We start from the raw sequence: 19,657 nt of genomic DNA on the forward strand, positions 1-19,657 counted from the left end.
ATGATAATAATGATAATAGCAGCAGCAAAAACTGGGGCCAGCAAGATGGCCCAGAATGCAAACACATTTGCTGCCAAACCTGTCTACTGCTTGACTCTTGCACTCTACATGGTAAAATTAGAGAATCAAGTTGTTCTCTAACCTGTACAAGCTCTGTAGCACATATGCCCCCACATCACGAACAAATACATATTATTAAAAAATGTAGGCCGCTGCCCCGACTCGGCTGGTCAAGATGGCGCTGGCTTCCGGTATGATCTACTGGTAAACAAGTGCACTGCGCATGCGATCACCCTTGGGCCAACTCAGTTTGGTACCAACCCCTCCCGAGTGGGATATGCTAATGAAACACTGCAATTCTGACCAATCGCGCACCTCCATGTGCATTTCTTCCCCCCCACCCCCCCAAGGCTGAGCATATAAGCAGCTCCCTCCAGGTGTTCAAGGTCCCCAGGTAAATGATGAATGAAGCGCTTCAATAAAGGTGTTGGGAAGGATCCAGTTGCTCGCGTCTTTCCTTGCTGGTCGAGGGAGGACACAACAAAAAAAGATAACTGGAATAGTAATAATTGAAATAAAAACTAAAGACTGGTTCTTTGAAAAGTTAAAGGAAAATAATAAACCTGTAGCAAATCAAACTAGAAAAAACACAGAGGAAAAAAATAGTTACACTTAAATAAAGAAAAGCTACAACTCCAGACTGTACAAAAATTAGAAGAGTTAATGAAGAACACTATGTACTAACTCAATGCCCCAAATTAGTAACCTAGAAAAACAGAACAATGCCTTGAAAAGCAAAGTTTCAAAGTTCACGGGAAAAACACATTATCTGAATAATCTATACCTTTTAAGGAAAATTATAAACAGTTAATAACCTTTCAGAATAGAAGTAAAAACCTCACATGTGCTCATAGCCAACTGCTACTAAACATTTAAGGAAGCGATCATTCTGATTCTCTATGCTTCTTTTTTAAGACAGAAGCAATGCTTCCTTATTCTATTAAGTCAGCATTACCCAATTTGAAACCAAACACACTAACCAGAAATCCACAGAACAATATTTCCAATAAACATAAATACAAAACTCCCCAAAAGCATGAGCAAAATGAGTCTGACAATGTTTAAAAAAATTTATACACCACAACTAGTGGTATTTATCCAGTAAGAATAGATCAATATTCAAGGAATGTATGAAAGAAAGATCACACGTTAGATCAATATTGCAGAATAGAGCACTTGAAGAACTCAAACCTATCATGATAAAAGAAAACAAACAAACAAAACAAAGCAAAGCAAAGCAAAGCAAACACTTCCAACTAGTTTAACCAAGTCTAAGCTCAACAAGGAAAATCTACACAACACCCCAAGCCAATAGAACCCCATAGGATACACATGACCAAAACCTGAGAACTTTTTTTAAAGATCAGAATAAGGCAGAGATGTCAATTCTCCACAGTTTGTTACAACATCATACCAGAAGTCCTCACTGATGTAATATGATAGAAACAGAAAGGAAACTGGAAGGAAAGAAAAAGGAAAGAAAAAATTGTCTCTGCCACAGACAACATAAGCATTTACATATAAAATCCAAACCAACTGGCCAAAGGATCCATGAATTGGTCACTTCAGCAAGGCTAGTGTATACAAGAATACACAAAACCCAACCGATTTCCCTTATATCTACAACGAATAAGTAAATATTAAGACTCAGTGATATAGTACTATCACCTGAAATGGAATGTGTGGGTATAAATATATGGAAATATTTGCAAGATGGAAATACTTACAAGATCAACATGAGAAAAACTATAAACTATGAAAAAGTAATGAGTCAAATAAATGGAAAGATTCACTAAGCTAATGAATAGGAAGATTCAACCATAACTGTATGCTCCAGTGAGGTTCTAATCAAATCCTAGACTGTTATTTCAGAAATACCAGCAAACTGATTCTAAACCTCATATGACAAAAGGAGGAGGAGGAAGAGGAGGAGGAAGAAGAAGAAGAGGAAGAGGAAGAAGAGGAGGAAGAGGAGGAGGAGGGGAAAAGGAGAAGGAGGAGAAAAAGAAGAGGAAGAGGAGGAAGAAGAAGAAGAAGAAGAAGAAGAGGAGGAGGAGGAGGAGGAGGAGGAGGAGGAGGAGGAGGGGGAGGAGGAGGAGGAGGAGGAGGAGGAGGAGGAAGAGGAAGAAGAAGAAGAGGAGGAGGAGGAGAAAGAGGAGGAGGAGGAGGACAAGGAGGACGAGGAGGAGGACGAGGAGGAAGAGGAAGAAGAAGAAGAAGAAGAAGAAGAAGAAGAAGAAGAAGAAGAAGAAGAAGAAGAAGAAGAAGAAGAAGAAGAAGAAGCAGTAGTAGTAGTGGTAGAGGAGGAGGAAGAGGAGGAGGAGGAAGAGGAGGAGGAGGAGGAGGAAAGAGATGGCTCAACAGTTAAGAGCACTTACTGCTCTCTTAGAGTTCTGTTCCTACATGGTAGTTCACTGTGGCATGTACCTCTAGCTCCAGGGAACATGGTGTCCTCTTCTGCCCTCTGCAGGCTCCTGCACACATGTGGTACACATAAATTCATATAGGCATGCACTCATACATGAAAATAATAAATGATTGAATGAGTAAATGAGTGAACAAATGAATTTTAATAAGCAAAGGAGTCAATGAAACAAAGAAGAGTATGAAGTAAGTGTGATTACCGGACCTTAAGCCTTAATATTCAGCTAGAGTTAAGGTAGAAAAGCAAATCTCCTTGTGTTTACATAGTAGCAATAAACAGAAAATCAAACAGAATGAATCCTAGTTGTAAAAATGTAATGGTTAGTAAATTTAACAAAAACACCTACAAGATTTAAAATATGTAAACAAAATTTTAACCTAACTAAATGCAAATACATTGTTCATGAGTGTAGAGACTCCTTGTTCCTAAGATTTCAGTTTTCTATCAAGTGGCCTAAGGAATTGATGTATTTATAATCCACCTCAGAGTAGGCATCTGATTTTTTAAAGATATGATTATGTTTATATAGAAAAAGCAAAGAGTATAATAGATACCACTTCAATTCAACACTTACTACTAGATAACAATAATTAAGATGTATGATTTTACATGAAAACATAGGGTATCAACAAACTGACTAATAAATACTCAGCAAAATACTGATCTGCAAAGAAAGCAACACAGAACCAATGTGGGCTACCACATGGACATACTTCACTTTACCCTACCTGCAAGTAGCCACACCCAATTAACCATATATTTTAAGTGTATATATAAAATCGGTGGGTTTTACAATATGTGAATTATACCTCTACTTTAAAAATTAATGAATAAAAGTTAAATTATGCACAAGAGAATAGAAACATTTTTGTAATCATGCGTCAGATTTTAAAAAGCCATAAGAAGAAAAATGTGTCAACTTAGAGTCTTCAAAATTAAAAGTTTGATTTTCAGAAGAAAGCCATTTTTTTTTAAAGAAAATGACAGTACTAGGTAAAAATTTATTTCTAACATACATTTTATATCCAGAATGTGTAAAGCCCTTTCCTTAGAAAACAAATTCTCAGGAAAAAATAACGAAAATATCAGACACATCATGGAAAACTAAGGATGGCAAACGGAAGAGTGAAAAAATGCAGGATGCCATTCATCAGTGCGGAAATGAACAACCTATCCATTATGGCCGCTGGTACGGAGGCAGGCAGAGAACTCTTGTATCACAGGGGCAGCTGTAAACGGACAGCCACTAGGAAACAGTCTATCTGTTTTATATAAAGATATATGTGCAACTACCAAATACCCCAACAATCTCATTCTTGGCTATTTCTCTACTTAAAGGAAATTACACCAGCACACAATAGATGTCCACACAAAAATATCTGAGTAATTCAGTGAGGAATCATCCTAAAAATGTTTATATGACCACCAAGAACCAGACGCAAACCAAAGGTCCACTACCCACTAAACTGATAAACATGAAATTCTCAGGAAAAACTCCCAGAGATATAATGCAGAGTTTGAAGAAACTTCTAAAAAATGCAAAAGAGGCTCCATCTAGGGAAAAATCAAAACAAAACAAACAGCGATGACAACAAAACAAGGCAGAAGCAAGGGGAAGAGCTAAGGTAGATTTAAATGATTGGCCTGGAAGCGGCAGTGAACTGCTGCTTCACTCTGTGATTTCTGTTACGCACTGTCAACCACTGTCTGATAATTAACTGAAAATCCCATAAAGAAATGGTTTTCAGGCTTGAATTTACACACTGTCCTAAACAGTCTGATAAAGCCTTGCACTGTCCCACTCAGGACATGAAGCATTCCTTCAGCCAGTATATCTGTACTGTATGCACTACCTGCTCCTTAGGCCTAGCTCACTCAGAAGCCATATTAACTTTCAAGGTATTGTTGAGCTTGTATTCAAGTAACCCATATTTTATTTAATGATGGCTCTAAACCTTAAGAATGGCGGTGCTGGTAAATCAGAAATGCCAAAGTAAGCCACGAAGTGAATAAGTAAAAGCTGTGGACATAATAAAGAAAATTTTAAAAACTCACTTGATATGGTTGCTAAGCTTCTACAGTAACAAACTGAAATTGAGTTCCAGGGTTCAATTTCCAGACTCTTCCACTTAGCTGCTTTATGATCTTGAACAAATTAACAGGACCTACCTCAGACCATGCATGTGGAGAGTAAATGAACGAATACACTGTGCTCCTCTGCTTATTATTCTGAGGTCATGTCCTAATAAAACATTACAAACTAAAAATGTCCTAACTTGAAAATACATGTAATTAAACTAGCTTGCCAGGCATCCTAGCTCAGCTACACAGTAGTACCCTGCAAAACGCAGCAGCTTTTCCCAGGGTTGTGTGGCTTGCTGAGCTACAGTTTCTTGCCCTTGCACAGGATCAAGAAAGAACACTGTTCTGTATGGTGCTAGCCCAAGAAAAATGTAAATTCAAAGTATTGTTTCTACTAAAGCCATATAACTTTTGGACCATCAAAAAGTTAACATACAGATTATGTCTGTGATGTATATTGCATGTACAGTAGTAGTGATACAGAACTGTTAGAGTATATAGTTGATTGTAAGTTGCTATTATTGCAACTGTTATTAGTCAACTCTTCAAAACCGTCATTATTTCTGGTTAAACAGTTTAAGAAACTAGTGGACCGGGGACTAAACCACCAACCAAAGAGTATACATGGGCTTGTCCATGGCTCCCACTACATATGTAGTAGAGGATGGCCCTATCTAAAGCATCAGTGGGAGAAGTGCTTGGTTCTGTGGAGGCTTGATGCTCCAGAGAAGAGGGATGTTAGAGAGGTGAGGCAGGAGTGAGTGACTGTGTGTGGGAGTACCCTCTTAGAGGCAGGGGGAGTGGGAGGGGGGATAACATTTGAAATGGAAATAAATAAAATGATTAATTAAAAAAGAAACCAATGAATCATTTCATCTGTGTGCATGTGTATGTGTGTGTGTGTGTGTGTGTGTGTGTGTGTGTGTGTGTGTGTGTTTTCCTGTTCACATGTGCATGCATGTGTACGCATGGAGGCCAGAAGACTGTTGAAACCCTGAGAGCTAGAGTTACAGACAGTCATGAGTTGCAGAATGTGGGTGCTTGATCTCGAACTCCAGTTAACAACACAGTTAACCTCCACAACAACACGGTTAAGCACTAGGCCACGTGAACTGAGTCTGAACTAAAATCCCATCACAGATTTAACAAAATTCTGTTCAAAAGGCCCTGTAACTGACTCACACATAATGCTGCCATTTTCCCATCCCTCTGAGATTTTCGAAGCCCTCTATAACATAAGCTACAAGTACCTTAATCCAGATACTTCCTCTGTTCGTATGTGGAGCACATCTCCTAGCTTCTGATACATTAGCTAAATTTATCATAGCTTCTACTAGCCCACACCTTTTAAAAACTTTTTCTGTTCTGATAACTTTTCATAAAGAGTTTAAACTTGGATTTGTCCTGAAAATACCTACATGCAGAGTTTAAAATGATTAAGGTAGCAAATCTCTTTTCCATGCTAACTAAAGAGATGTCTGGGAATAACAGATACAGAAATGACCTGTTTCCCTCTGCTTTGCTTAAGCATTTTTACCTGAGAGAAACAATACTTCTTCCACAATTCTTTCTCTTAACTGAAATAGACACACTGACTTCAAGTACTCTGCAGGAGCCAGCCTGATGACCCCATGGGTGAAGGTACTTGCTTGCTGCCAAGACTGACAACCTGAGTTTCACCCTAAAACCTACAGGGTAGAAGAAAAAGTTACTGTCTAAACCCTATTGTGTCACAGGCATGCAGATACAAACTAAATAAATAAAACAGGAAAGGAAGGGATGAGAGGGTGCTTAGCACAAGACAGCGTTAGCTTCAGAATATCAAGACCTGGGTTCCATCCCAGAAACCACATGGTGGAAGGAAAAGCCACCGTCTGCAAGTTGTCCTCTCATACCCACATGCATCATAGCATACACATGTATGGTCTAACTCTCTCTCTCTCTCTCTCTCTCTCTCTCTCTCTCTCTCTCTCTCTCTCACACACACACACACACACACACACACACACACACTCACACACATAAGTTGAAATTCAATCTAAACGATTGAACATCCTTACATAAGTAAACAAGTAAATCTTTAGAGGCTACACCCTGATAACACTGCTGGGCACTGGGGAAGCATCAGCTCTCGGTTGCAGAAACACAGGACCGAGTATCCTATTTGACCAGCTATTTTGGAAGCCATTAAAAGCAACTTACACTAATTGCGGCAAAGCAAAAAACCATTCCGAACAAACTCAAAGTTCATACACATAAAAGAAAGGGAGGAACTCTGAAACATGAAGAGCTGCTGGGATGTAGAGCAGCACCTACCTCATGAAGGAGGGCCAGTGTTGTCTGCTTGAAGCTTCTCCCTCGACTGGCCATCAGCCGATTCAGTGGCTTGCCATCTTTGCTCTGATACATGGCAACATCATAGCAAAACAGCATGCCACCTTTCAAAAGAAAGAAATTCAGAATGAGCATTTTCAATTAAATTATATTCTCAGTAATCACACTCAGCCAATTTGGATGAAGAACATATCAATGAAAATATAAATTATTGAGCATATTACTATTTTTGAATATTGGTATCCAAAGAGGGGAAAAAATTGGACATAAAAATTAACATTTAAAATATAATTCATTTACAAGTCATTTATAATTAACATTTATCAGTATAAATATTTACAAAAAGAGAAAAATTATAATTTGTATTTTACAAATTTTACAAACCATTGGTACTATCTATTAAACTTTGTCTAATTTTCATTAAATAAAAGTATGTGCACATATAATGTCAACTCTTGATAACATAAGGCCTTTAGTCCACGCCCACACACAAACAAGCTGAGCTCACACCTGCATCAGCAAAGTTTTGGTTGTGCCTCTTCCCCTGTCTCAATGAACTCCCAGCACCAGGTAGGCTCCAAGTCAATCAGAAGCCAAAGAATCCAGTAAAGTAATTTATGGTAACACCAGGTAACTTGTGGAAAGTCGGTTAATTCTGAGCCAACAAAAAGACATATTCAAGGACCAAGATGGCAAAATATACAGATGACTATATTTCCAACATGTATTCTTAGTACTGACAGAGAAAAGTGCACACTTTATAAACATGGCTCAGTTAACTGTTTTATACATGTCTAAGCAGAACCCAGATCAAGAAGCAAGTCATTATGTGCATCTCAGAAGCCTTTGGGCACACCTTCCTGTCATGCCTCCAACTCGGCTGGCAGCACCACTTTTAGCAGCCGCTTTGACTGTCATGGTTCTTTTTATGAATGGAGTTAGAGTATGAAGATGGCTTCCCATCTCACTTCCTTCGCCCACCCTCGTTGTCTTGAGAATCATCTAGCTCTTACTGGCATTGGAGTTTACTCATTCCCTCATCACATTCCTTCATATGAATATGTAACATTTGTGTATTCACTTTACTGAAAACAGGCATCACATAGCTCCTGAGTTAAACACTGGTCAAACAGTACTGCTGTGGACTTATGTCTCTGGTAGCACAAATCAGGTTCAAGTTCTATAAAAAATAAAATCCCAAGTAATGTAGAAATTTGTTCACAATCAATTTTAAAAATATCAGAAGAACTTATATTCGCAACAGCTGTCCTAGTTACTGCGCTGACAGCCTTTGCGTGGTGTCCATGAAGGATCGGTTCCAAAACCACCATGGTTAGCAAAATCCATGCATATTCAAGTCCCTTATATAAAATGACACAGAATTTGCATATAATCCATCCACTTCCTCCTGCATTTCTTATGACCTCTATATTATTTATAAAGACAAGATGCAGATATCAGATGTGGCATAAACAGTTGCTGCACTGCATTGTTTGGGGACTAATCACAAGAAAAGATCTACTTATGTTCACAACAGCTATAAATAGAAATATTTTTGATCTGCAGTTGGTTGAATCCTCAGATGTAAATACCCATGGGAACATAGAAGCAATTGTACTTGGTATTTTCCATCTTTTATCCACTCTACTGGTATGAAATGTTATAGTTTCAACCCAGGTTTTTCTTGATGTTAAAGTTGACTATCTTCTCACATGCTCACCGGACATTTGAATACCTCTTCTAATCCTATTGCACTGTGAGTTTAGTGAGTTTAGTCATTTCCATATAATCCCCCCCTCTTCTCCATCTCCTACAGGAACCTGCTTCCCAACAACCATGGAGCCCCTCCTACTTTCCTGCTTCCCTTTTGTATGTGATCCAGTGAGTTTAATTACAGTTCTTTGCCCAAGTGTAGGTAGGAACTTATTCCTGGAGAAAGGGCTATACCACTGAAGAAAATGACACCCGTTCTCCCCGAGACCCTAACTGTCAACAGTTTGTTCAAGAGCATGGTTGGGAAGGTCACAGACCCAAGGGAGGAACATAGTACTAGTTTTGCTAAATGGTCCTGTTGTCAACGTGCCTTCTAACTACCCATGCTGAACCCACTGATTGTGCAGAGCCCATCTTTCATTGGAGGAACTTCCTACTGCAGCGAGCAATGGTTAATGCAGAAAACAACTCAGAAGTTTGTAGTATTTCTATTAAAAAATTTTCATTACTTTACATTCTTAGGTATCCTTTATCACATATGTACATCATAAAGATCTTCAGTGTATTTGTCTATTTTTTAAATTAGGGCTTTTAGATGTGGGAAGATGGTTTAGTCAGTGGTATGCTTGCCACACATATGTGAGGCCATGAACTCAGTATCTAGTACCAACATAAAAGCAAGGTGTGGTGACATATGTATAGAACCCACACATTGGATAGACAGAGACAGGTAGATCCCTAAGCCAACATGTGTGCTGGTCCAGAGAAAGGCACACATTCAGATAATAAGGTAGAGGAGCAAGGAAAACACTCCCCCCATGTGAGGGCATACATGTGCATTCCAACACGTGTGTATACATGGACTACACAGCACAGACAGACATGCATTAAATAAAAATCAACACATTAGAGCTTCTCATGATAGAGATCATGGCTTTCCTCCACATCGCTGCTATAAATCAGTGACACAGTGACTATGTGTGCATGTCCATACTGTATTCTTTTGCTCAGCCTGCGTATCATTGCACTAGCACCCGATTACCAATTACTGTGAGTTTATCATAGTTTTTGACATCTGATAATGTAAGTCCTCCTACATGGCTGCTGATGTTCTTCAAGACTGTTAATTTTGGGTTGTTGTATTTCCACAGAGTTTTTGGAATAAGAATGTCAATTGTCAAATATGTATTGGACTGATTATGATTTACTTAAATCTATATATTAATTTTAACTTAATTTTTACAATATGCAGCCTTCTAGCCCATAAACATCATCATGCATCACTACAATTATTGTTTTTTTCAATACTATTTCGGTAATTGATAAAATACAGGTTATTGATTTGTTTTAGATTCTTAGTATATATGATGCTATTATAGGTTTTAAATTTCATAATCTATACATATATGAGTATGTAAAATATACAACTGATTTTATATATGCATTTTTATATAGGTCTATATACAGCAAGCTACTGAAAGGAATTCAACTATTAATCCTAATATCTAACCATGGACTATTTTGGATTATCTATGAATATACTGATGTCATCTGCAAGCAATGAATGTTTTGTTTCTTCAAACCTTGCAGCTTGTATTTCTTCTCCTCAACTGACTTCACTAGCCATGGCTTCTGGTACAATGCTGGGTAAGAATGGTGAAAACAGCATTCATTTTGTTTTTCACTATCAGAGACCAAGGCTGTCAGTATTTCAGGATTAACTATGAGTATGTGTTGGTAGTTGCTGGTTGTTCCTTAACAGAAAAAAGTTTCCATCTATATATAATTTTTAATAAGAGTCTTTTTGGCATGATGAAGTTGTCCTAAATTTTTCAGATTTTTTTCCTGCACATTTGAATCTACTTAAAGACTGCACAGTCTTTTAACACAATGGAATTATATTGGCTTTGAAACATTAAATTAACTTTGTCTTACCCTTTATAAGTATTGCTTAAATCAACCTCCCTCCCACCCTACCTTTCCACCTGTGCTCACTGGGAAAGGGTGGTGCATCAGTTTCCTGTCTTGTGAAGTCATGATCAAATTCTGGTATTGATATTATGCTGGTAACATGAAGAAGAATTCTTTTTTTCTGTGTTCTTGCTACAGTCTGTATAAATTTAGTCAAAATGCCACTTGTAGAATGGCTATTAGGTTAAAGAATAATTTTCCTGAGTAAATAGAAAATTGTTCATATAATGTATTTCTCCTATCAGTTTTATATTTTAGGGACTTCTATAACTCACCTAAATATTGAAGATTACTGATTAAAAGTTCTTTGTAGAACTTCTCTTTGTGAACAGTGTATGGTCTACAGTAATATTTCCTCTCTTCTTTCTGATACAGGCCTTGTCAGCCTTCTGTATCTATTGATTTCATTAAATCTTCACTTTATGAGTATCTTTATGTCTTTGATCACAGATTTTTATAATCTTACGTTGATTTGCTATTCTTTCTTAAGCTCTTTTAAACAGAAGTTTGATTTCCTTTCCTTGTTTCTAAGATGTATATTGAAAGTGCACATTTCTGTGCTGACAATTTTTTTTAAGTTGATACAAGCTAGAATTATTTGTAAAGAGATAGCTCTATTGAGATTTGCCTGTAGCCAAGTCTGTAGGGCATTTTCTAGTATTAATGATCAGTGTGGAAGAGCTCAGCCCACTGTGGGCAGTGCTAACTCTAGGCTGGTAGTCTTGGGTCTAAATAGAAAGCATATGGCTAAGCCCCAAGAAGCAAGCCAGCATACAGCACCATAACTTGTCTCTGCCTCAGTTCCTACCTCCTGGTTCCTGTCCTGAGTTCCTGCCCTGATTTCTCTTCATCATAGACTATAGACTGTAAAGTTAAACCTTCCCTCCTCAAGTTTCCTTTTGGTCACAGCGTTTTATCACAGCAACAGAAAGCAAAGTAAGACAATTTCCCTCTAAAAACCACTGTGGTAGCTCAGTGGGTAAAAGCATGAGAACATGAATTTGGACTCTAACACATGCACACGCACATACACACACACAACCATGGCCATTTGTATACATGTAACTCTAACACTGTGGGGATGGAAACATAAGAATGCCTAGGGCTTGCTAGCCACTAGCACAGAGCCAGGTTCAGAGAGAAACTCTGTCTCAAAGGAATTAGGTGGAAAGTAATATATAAAGGCATACTATGTTCTCCACTGTCTTCCACAAACATACACATAGGTGAATACATTCACGTGCACACACACACACACACACACACACACACACACAGTATATCTTCACACACATATATCACTTGCTCATACTTATGTACACACAGAGAAAAACAAGCAGTCAACAAAAAACCATTGTAGCTACATCCTACAAACTATTACATGGTATCTTTATATGGTATCTAATAAAGTATCTTCATTGGCATATTCACTGTATAAAATAATTTATTCTACTGTGTCATTTCTGTGCATGTACATCATATGTTTTGATCACATTAATTCCATCACCTCTTAGCTCCTGCCTCCTCTTAGTGCCCTTCCTCTACCTAAATAGTGTCCTCAACTTTCATGTCCTATTTTTAAAATCTAGATTACAAACATGCAGTATATCCTTCTAAATCTGACTTATGTCGCTCAGTATAATGACATATAGTTTTCCTGCAAATGACACGATTTTTCTCATCTTCATGGAAGAATAAAAAAATCCAGGTTTATAAACTATGATTTATTATAATAATAATATTTATATATTATATTATATATTTATATAATCTTATTTATATAATAATTTATTATTATTACCATTATTGCTACTGGTGGTGATTGTAGTGGTGATGCTAATTTATCTGTTGATGGACACAGGCTGATTTGTGAACATGTCTTCATAAATGCAAAAGTGCAAGTATACTACATTACATTCTAACTTTGATTACTTTTCGTAAAACCAACAAGTGGTACCTGGGATTGTGTGGTAGTTCTAGTTCTCTCCTTCTGGGAAACATCTATGCTGACTTCCACAGTGGCTAAGCTAATTACAGTTTCAACAACAGTGATAAGTATCCCTTGTTCTCTATGTCTTCATTCTTATTTCATGTTTCTTTTCTTGTAATAGCTCTTCTGACTGGGCTGAGCTGGCATCTCAATGGAGCCATTATTCGCATTTCTCTGATAACTAAGAATACTAAAATTGTTTCCATATATTTGTTGACCACTGGTTGCTCTTTTCTTCAACAAGACCTGACCTCTACCTGAGCCAGCTGCCAATCAAGTCTATAGCTAGAATAGTGAATATGCTCCAAGTGGGGAAAACAGTCTAAAATAGTCTCCCCAGTCTGGAATTTGAAGCTATCTATTTGTCTTTGCTTCTACATTGTTTGAATTCCTTTTCAATTCAGTTGTTTGTAACTTTTTCAGCTGTGTGTAAATGTGAGCAGCAGCCTAGCAATGTCCTACCATGTAACCTATTACAAGTCTACATGGAAGTACACGTTAAGACACGACGCTAGAAACCTGCACTTCACTATTGTACAGTAGTCTTACCTGCCAGGCCAGGTTTCAGTCCTGGTTGCTTGTTTGTTTCATATGTTTTCAATATAAAGTTGGGGATTCCTGCTACTGTCTTCCCTTGGTCTGAGCGGACGCCTCCTTTCAATGCAGAGTGATATATCCCACGAGGCATATTCACCATCTCTTGTCTCACAAGAGAGGTAAAGAATTCTTCCAAAGCTGGAATAAAATAAGAGGAATTCAAAACCCAAATAAATGTGATACTCCAGAAGAGGTGCACTCCTTCTCACCCGGCATGCAGGCATTCAGCTCTACTTCAGGTTGAACTTCACCAAGTGAAAAGTAAAGCACTGAGCAGCGTCTCTTCCTTCAGTGTTCCCAGACTGGAACAAAGTGTCACACTGCTCAGGAATTCCTAGTTTTCATTCTTAGTTCTTGGGATCCATTCTTACTTCTTCATTTCTTACATATCATCTATTGGCAAGTTCTTGTGCCTCCACCTTCAGAATCCTTCTTTTACAACCATTCTCATGAAACCCTGCCTCGTTATTATCGTTACCCTTTCTCAAATATACTAACATAAAAGCTGCATCTTTAGTCTCTTCTTCCTCATGATCACACTTGCAGCATCCTCTAGCCAGAGGCTGAAGTTGCTTTTTATGTTCTTAATACCATCCAATAGCTTTTACTGTACATACAAACAAACAAAAACAAACAAATAAACAAAAGTTATACAGCCTCTGACCTCAAATAAAGAATCATCACGACTATCCCTCTGGCCTCATTTCTGCTATGTTCCAGATGACATAAATAGCCCCTTCTGTTCTACAAAAAAATATTCTTGATGTGCTCTAGAGGAACGTGAGACTTGCTGGCTGTCTACCTGAAGCACATTGTTTCACGGAATGAGTCCCCCTGTCCTTTGGATGTTTTTAGAGAGATCTGTTAGGACCAAGCCCAATCTGTAGCAATGTTATCACAAGTATTAAAAACTAAAAAAACTCATTTCTTACTTCATTTGTCTACAAAAGAAGCTATGCTAATGAAACCCACTTTGCTATCTGACATTGTACAAACTACTACAAAACAACAGGAAAATGTAGGGTCAGAAGACAGGATGTCAAAAACCAATGGTAAGAGGATGGGTTCACATTTGAGTGTCATTTCCTCAAGGACCACTAGAGGCTGCTCAATACAGAAATAAAAACAAAGCATGAAAGCTAAACTAACCACAGTGGGAAAAACAAAAAGGGAAAACTACTGCACGTTCCTCCAGTAGGAACAAAAAACAAGGGTTCACCCAGCCACATCCAAATTTGACTAGGAATATTTTTACCTCAAGGTCTCCTTTAAATGACCATGATTTAAAGTAAGTGTTCACTGGCCCAATAATTAAGTGTCCTTTTATCTTTCCATATAATCTCCTAGATGCAACCAAACATACACATGCAAAGTAAGGAGAGGGACTGGGGATGTGGCTCAGCTTGTAAAGTACATGGCAGAGCATGAGGACATAAATGTGATCCCCAACACCTATATAAAAAGGCAAGTGAGGCAGCACACACATGGCCACTCCAGCATCGGGAAGTCAAAGACAGAGGATGCCAGCAAACTGCTAGCCAGACAGTCTACCTAAATGGCAAGACCCAGATGCAAGCAAAGAACTCTGTCGCAAAAAGTCAGGAAGAGAGCAATTGAAGAAGACAACCAATGTCAATCTCTGGTGTATACACATACACACACATATATAGACATGCACATACATCACACACACACACACAATGTCAATCTCTAACCTATACACATGTACACACATGCATAGACATGCACATACAACATGCACACACACATACATACACATTGTCAATCTCTAATCTATACACATGCACACATAAAACACACAAAATGTCAATTCTGGTCTATACACGTGCACACGGATACATAGGCATGCACACATAAAACACACACACACAATATCAACTCTGGTGTATACACATAGATGCATATACATAGACATACATATAACACGCACACACATTATCAACTGCTAGTCTACACACATGCATCCACATATGTACACATGAACATATACATACACACAAAGTATTAAGCTCTGGTCTATTGACACACATACATAAACATGCACATACAACACACACACACACACACACACACACACACATACACACAAACACGTACTGAGAACATCTACTGGAAAGAATTTCTATTGACTCCTCCACACTTACCCTCTACCATTCTCAACACTGCTCTGTAGCCTCCAGAACTAAGCTGTAAGAAATGCATCAAAAGGTTGCTCATTGTGTCAACCAATGAAAGGCACTGGCAGGAGATCAAAGAGTGAAAACATGGTGAAGTTGGGGAACTTATTCCCTAGACACTGTCCAACAGGTTACTACAGGTTGCCTACACCCTTATTCAGAAGGCTGTCTCCCCTTAGGCAGCTCTATTGTGACACACGTCTTTTACCCTCCCTACACAGACCAAAGGACCTTAGTTATTCTCTGATGATTCATTGATGATTCTAATGAATTTCCATAAACTATGCAAACACAATTATAAAGAACCACTTTATTAAACTTTCTTCAATTATTCCATTGAGCATGAAGCCCTTTTTGTAATGATCTTCATGACTATAATATTTAAACAAATGAATGCTATGTAATCACAGACTATGTACTCCAATTCCTGAATGATGTGTTTCAGGTATCACAGCTCCAAGCTCAGTCTGAGCACAAACTTTTTGAAATGTGTGTGAGTCCACTCAGAGGACGATGCTCACAGTTAACCACTGATATGAGCAGGGGTTTCTCAATGGAGAACTTGGAGAGAGGACTAAAGGAGCGGAAAGGGTTTGTGACCCCAGGAGGAAAGCAACAATACCAAACAACCAGAGCCCCCCAGGGTCTAAACCACCAGCCTGGGAACACATAGGGAGGGACCCAAGACTCCAGGGTATATGTAGAGGAGGATGGCCTTGTTGGGCATAGGTGGGAGAGGAATTTCTTGGTCCCATAAAAAAATAAACACAGAGTGGGTGGGGAAATGTGAGGGTGGGAAGGGGATTGTGGGGGGGCGGGGTAGATGCGGTCACTGCCTCATAGAAGCATGAGGAGGGGGATGGGATAGGAGGTTTCTGGGTGGTAGGAGGAAGTGGGGTAAGGGAATAAAATCTGAAATGTAAATATTACAACCAATTTTAAAAAGGGGGAAAAAAAAGAAAAGTTGTTAGAACCAACATCTTTAAAAAAATGTCAGCCCCCTAGGGGGAAAAAAATTTTTTTTCTTGATACTAAAACTTGTTCTGAGAAATGAATATTGCAGAATACACAGCCTTGGTGTATCTACTCATCAAGCATACTGAGCAGACCTGCCCAAACCTCCGATGTCCTGGAATTCCATCTGGATTCAGTGAAGACACAGCATCAGAGGCTTATCAACTTATTCTTCCCCCAACCCCTCTTCTAATATCTCAACGCCCGTAATCAGCTTGAAGAAGTTAAAGAAGAGTCAGCGCCCCTATTCCCTGGGCTTGGGGACTAATGTGGTTAATAATGGTCTGTCTTTCTAGGGAAAAGTAGTGGTTTTGTTGGAACAGGGAGGATTAGCTAGGACTTATTGCATAGCCATAACTTATTGGTAGAAATCTGTATAATTATTATCAAGATGAAGTTATAATTTCTTAAATGGTACAAAATTTACTTTGATTTCAAAGTTAATGTTTTCATTGGTACGAGCTTCTTATTAATATAAAAGTGAGATGAATCTTGATACTCTCAAAAAATGTGTGTGAGTCATGTGATGGTGAAGACAGGAGTGCTTTGGTAAGAGAGGGTGATTTCATGCTTCTTCGGGAAGAACTACGTTCTGACAAAGGGGACAAGCACATATGTCAAAAGAGAAGATACACTTGCAAGTGTACTGTCCTAGCAACGGAAAGCTGTCTACTTATCTAGTTCTGTGGTCAATAAAAGCCTCTCGACTCCCTCCTGCAGATGTAAAGTAAGGATAAGATGCGCGCCCCTGAATGGAGCCACTACACAGAACACCATCTTTCCCAAGCAACTGAGCCAGTAACCAGCATTCTCCCTGCTCTCTGCAGCCTTGGCTTTGGCCTCTTCCTTAAATCTATACACAACAAGGTGAGCATGTTAACACTGCAGTTATATCTAATGGAAAATCATCCAACAACTGAAAAAAAGTTAGCATAAAGAACTAAGATAAGGATCTTAAACATACTATGTTAAATGAAAAAATAAAAATATAAATCTAAAAGTTTACAAACTCACAGTATCTGGAGAAATCCAAACAGGACTCTAGTACAAACAATTTTAAGCTAGAATTTTAAAAGATCAATTATTAGGGCCTGGAGAGATGGCTTCATGGTTAAGAATGCATACTGCTTTTGAAGAAGACCAGAGTTCAATTCCCACGACACACACATCAGCTCACAACTATATGTAACTCCAGTCCGAGGAAATTTGATGCCTTCTTCTGTCCTCCATGGGTACCAGGTGCACACAGATACAATGTACTTATATACATCTAGGCAAAGCACCAACACAGGTAAAAAAAAAAATAGTTCAAGAAGAGGAATAGTAAAGAAGAAAAGAAAGAAGAAGGAGAAGAGGAGAAGGAGGAGAAAGAAGAGGAGGAAAAGAGGAGGAAGAGGAAGGGGAAGGAAAAGGAGGGGAAGGGGAAGAAGGGAAAGGGGAAGAAGGGGAAGGGGAAAAAGGCAGTGAGGCAGGAGTGAATAGGTGGGTGGGGGAGCAACATCATAGAGGCAGGGAAGGGCAAGAGAAGGGGGATAACATTTAAAATGTAAATAAATAAAATAACCATTTTTTTTTTAAAAAAGAAAGGAGTCAGAGACAGACAGGAGTTCTGTCTACAAATAAAAGATACACACTGGGCTAAATTTCCAGGAAATCTCTACTTGTCATGAAATCCAGGAAAAAAAGATATTAACATTATAAATTGCTAGAATCACATATAACAATGACTATGTTGAGAAGCTATAACATTTCTTTTATTGAACCTCATTTTTAAAACTTAAGTGTTTGCATGTGTACATGTTCAAGGCAGAATTTGAACAAAAGAAGCAAAATATTGGCTAACACTGAAGAGCTTCCAATCATACAGGATTATCTATGGAAATTTTAAGGAATGTTTAATAACCAAAAGATAAATTTTAAGTAATATAAAATTTTAATAACAGCCCATAATCCATATCTCAGTTATCACAATGGATCATCTATGAAATTTTTAAGGAATTTTTAATAACCAAAAGATGAATTTTAAATAATATAAAATTTTAATCGCAGCCCATAGTCCATATCTCAGCTTTAATCACCTACTGTTTCTCAGGTAAGACTTAAATACAGGCAGTGAAAGTTTTACATGTGTGGACACCACACACATGCACAGCATGCCTCTTAGAGACTAACAGTCTAATAAACTTCATATCAAAACCAATGACCACATAATTTGATCCTTAAAATTATTAAAAAAGAAGGAGGAGGAGGAGGAGGAGGAGGAGGAGGAGGAGGAGGAGGAGGAGGAGGAGGAGGAGAAGGAGAAGGAGAAGGAGAAGGAGAAGGAGAAGGAGAAGGAGAAGGAGAAGGAGAAGGAGAAGGAGAAGGAGAAGGAGAAAAGGAGGAGAGACGACGACGATGACTCCGATGATGAAGATGATGATGATGACAACGATGACATGGGGTCACCATGTAGCCCAGGATGGTCTGGAACTCACTGCATAGACCAGATAAGCCTCAAATCTAACATACCTGTCAAAAAGTCTAACCCTGGTCTAGCCCATGACCTTCTGCTTCTGCCTCATCAGCACACCCCACCTGTGTGTATCAGTGCACACACCTTGATCCATTGTTTAAATTAATTTACTTTTGTATAATATACAAATAATGTAGCCATTAATTTATAGCTCTTGAACTTTAATACTGTGATTCATATACTTTATAGAAAGAACAAATTGGTCTGGAGAGATGTCTCAGCAGGTAAGAGTTCGTGTTCTTGAAGAGAACCTGAGTTCTATTCCCTGCACCCATGCAGCAGCTCATAATTGTCTGTAATACCTCCCCGGGCACCAACCATTCCCATGGTACACAGAGATACATGCAAGCAAAACACCCAAACACATAAAATAACAAAATAAAATATTTAAAAGAAAGAATAGGAGACTAGCATAACTGTCCTCTGAGAAGCTCACTCCACACAACAGTCAATGGGAAGAGATGCAGAGACTCTACAAAACAATAGATGGAGCTTGAATCATCTTATGGAAGAGCTAAGAGAAAGACTGAGGAACCCCAAAGGATAGGGTCTCCACAGGAAGACCAACAGTCAACTAACTTAGACCCTTGGGTGCTCCCAGAGACTGAATCACTAAAGAACAAGCATGAGCTGGTCCTAGGCCCCCTGAAAATATGTAGCAGATGAGCAGGTTGGTCTTCATGAAGGGTCCCCCAAACGACTGGAGCAGGGACTGCCCCTGAATCCCACGCCCCTAAATGAACAGCCTTGTCTGGCCT

The 19,657-nt window shown here is 38.6% G+C and overlaps 1 protein-coding gene across 5 annotated transcripts in view; it reads right to left on the reverse strand.

The window, feature by feature from the left end:
- Focad (focadhesin) overlaps positions 1 to 19,657 on the reverse strand; it is a 295,918-nt gene that overhangs the window by 81,478 nt on the left and 194,783 nt on the right. For all 5 annotated transcript variants that reach the window (XM_034503044.2, XM_076934681.1, XM_076934682.1 and 2 more), the window contains 2 exons: positions 13,125 to 13,310; positions 6,884 to 7,005 (listed from right to left, as the gene is read on the reverse strand). In XM_034503044.2, coding sequence (XP_034358935.1) covers positions 6,884 to 7,005; positions 13,125 to 13,310 — 308 coding nt within the window. The remainder of the gene's footprint in view (positions 1 to 6,883; positions 7,006 to 13,124; positions 13,311 to 19,657) is intronic.

The sequence above is a fragment of the Arvicanthis niloticus genome, chromosome 5 (genome assembly GCF_011762505.2).
Source record: "Arvicanthis niloticus isolate mArvNil1 chromosome 5, mArvNil1.pat.X, whole genome shotgun sequence".
Classification (NCBI taxonomy): Eukaryota; Metazoa; Chordata; class Mammalia; order Rodentia; family Muridae; genus Arvicanthis; species Arvicanthis niloticus.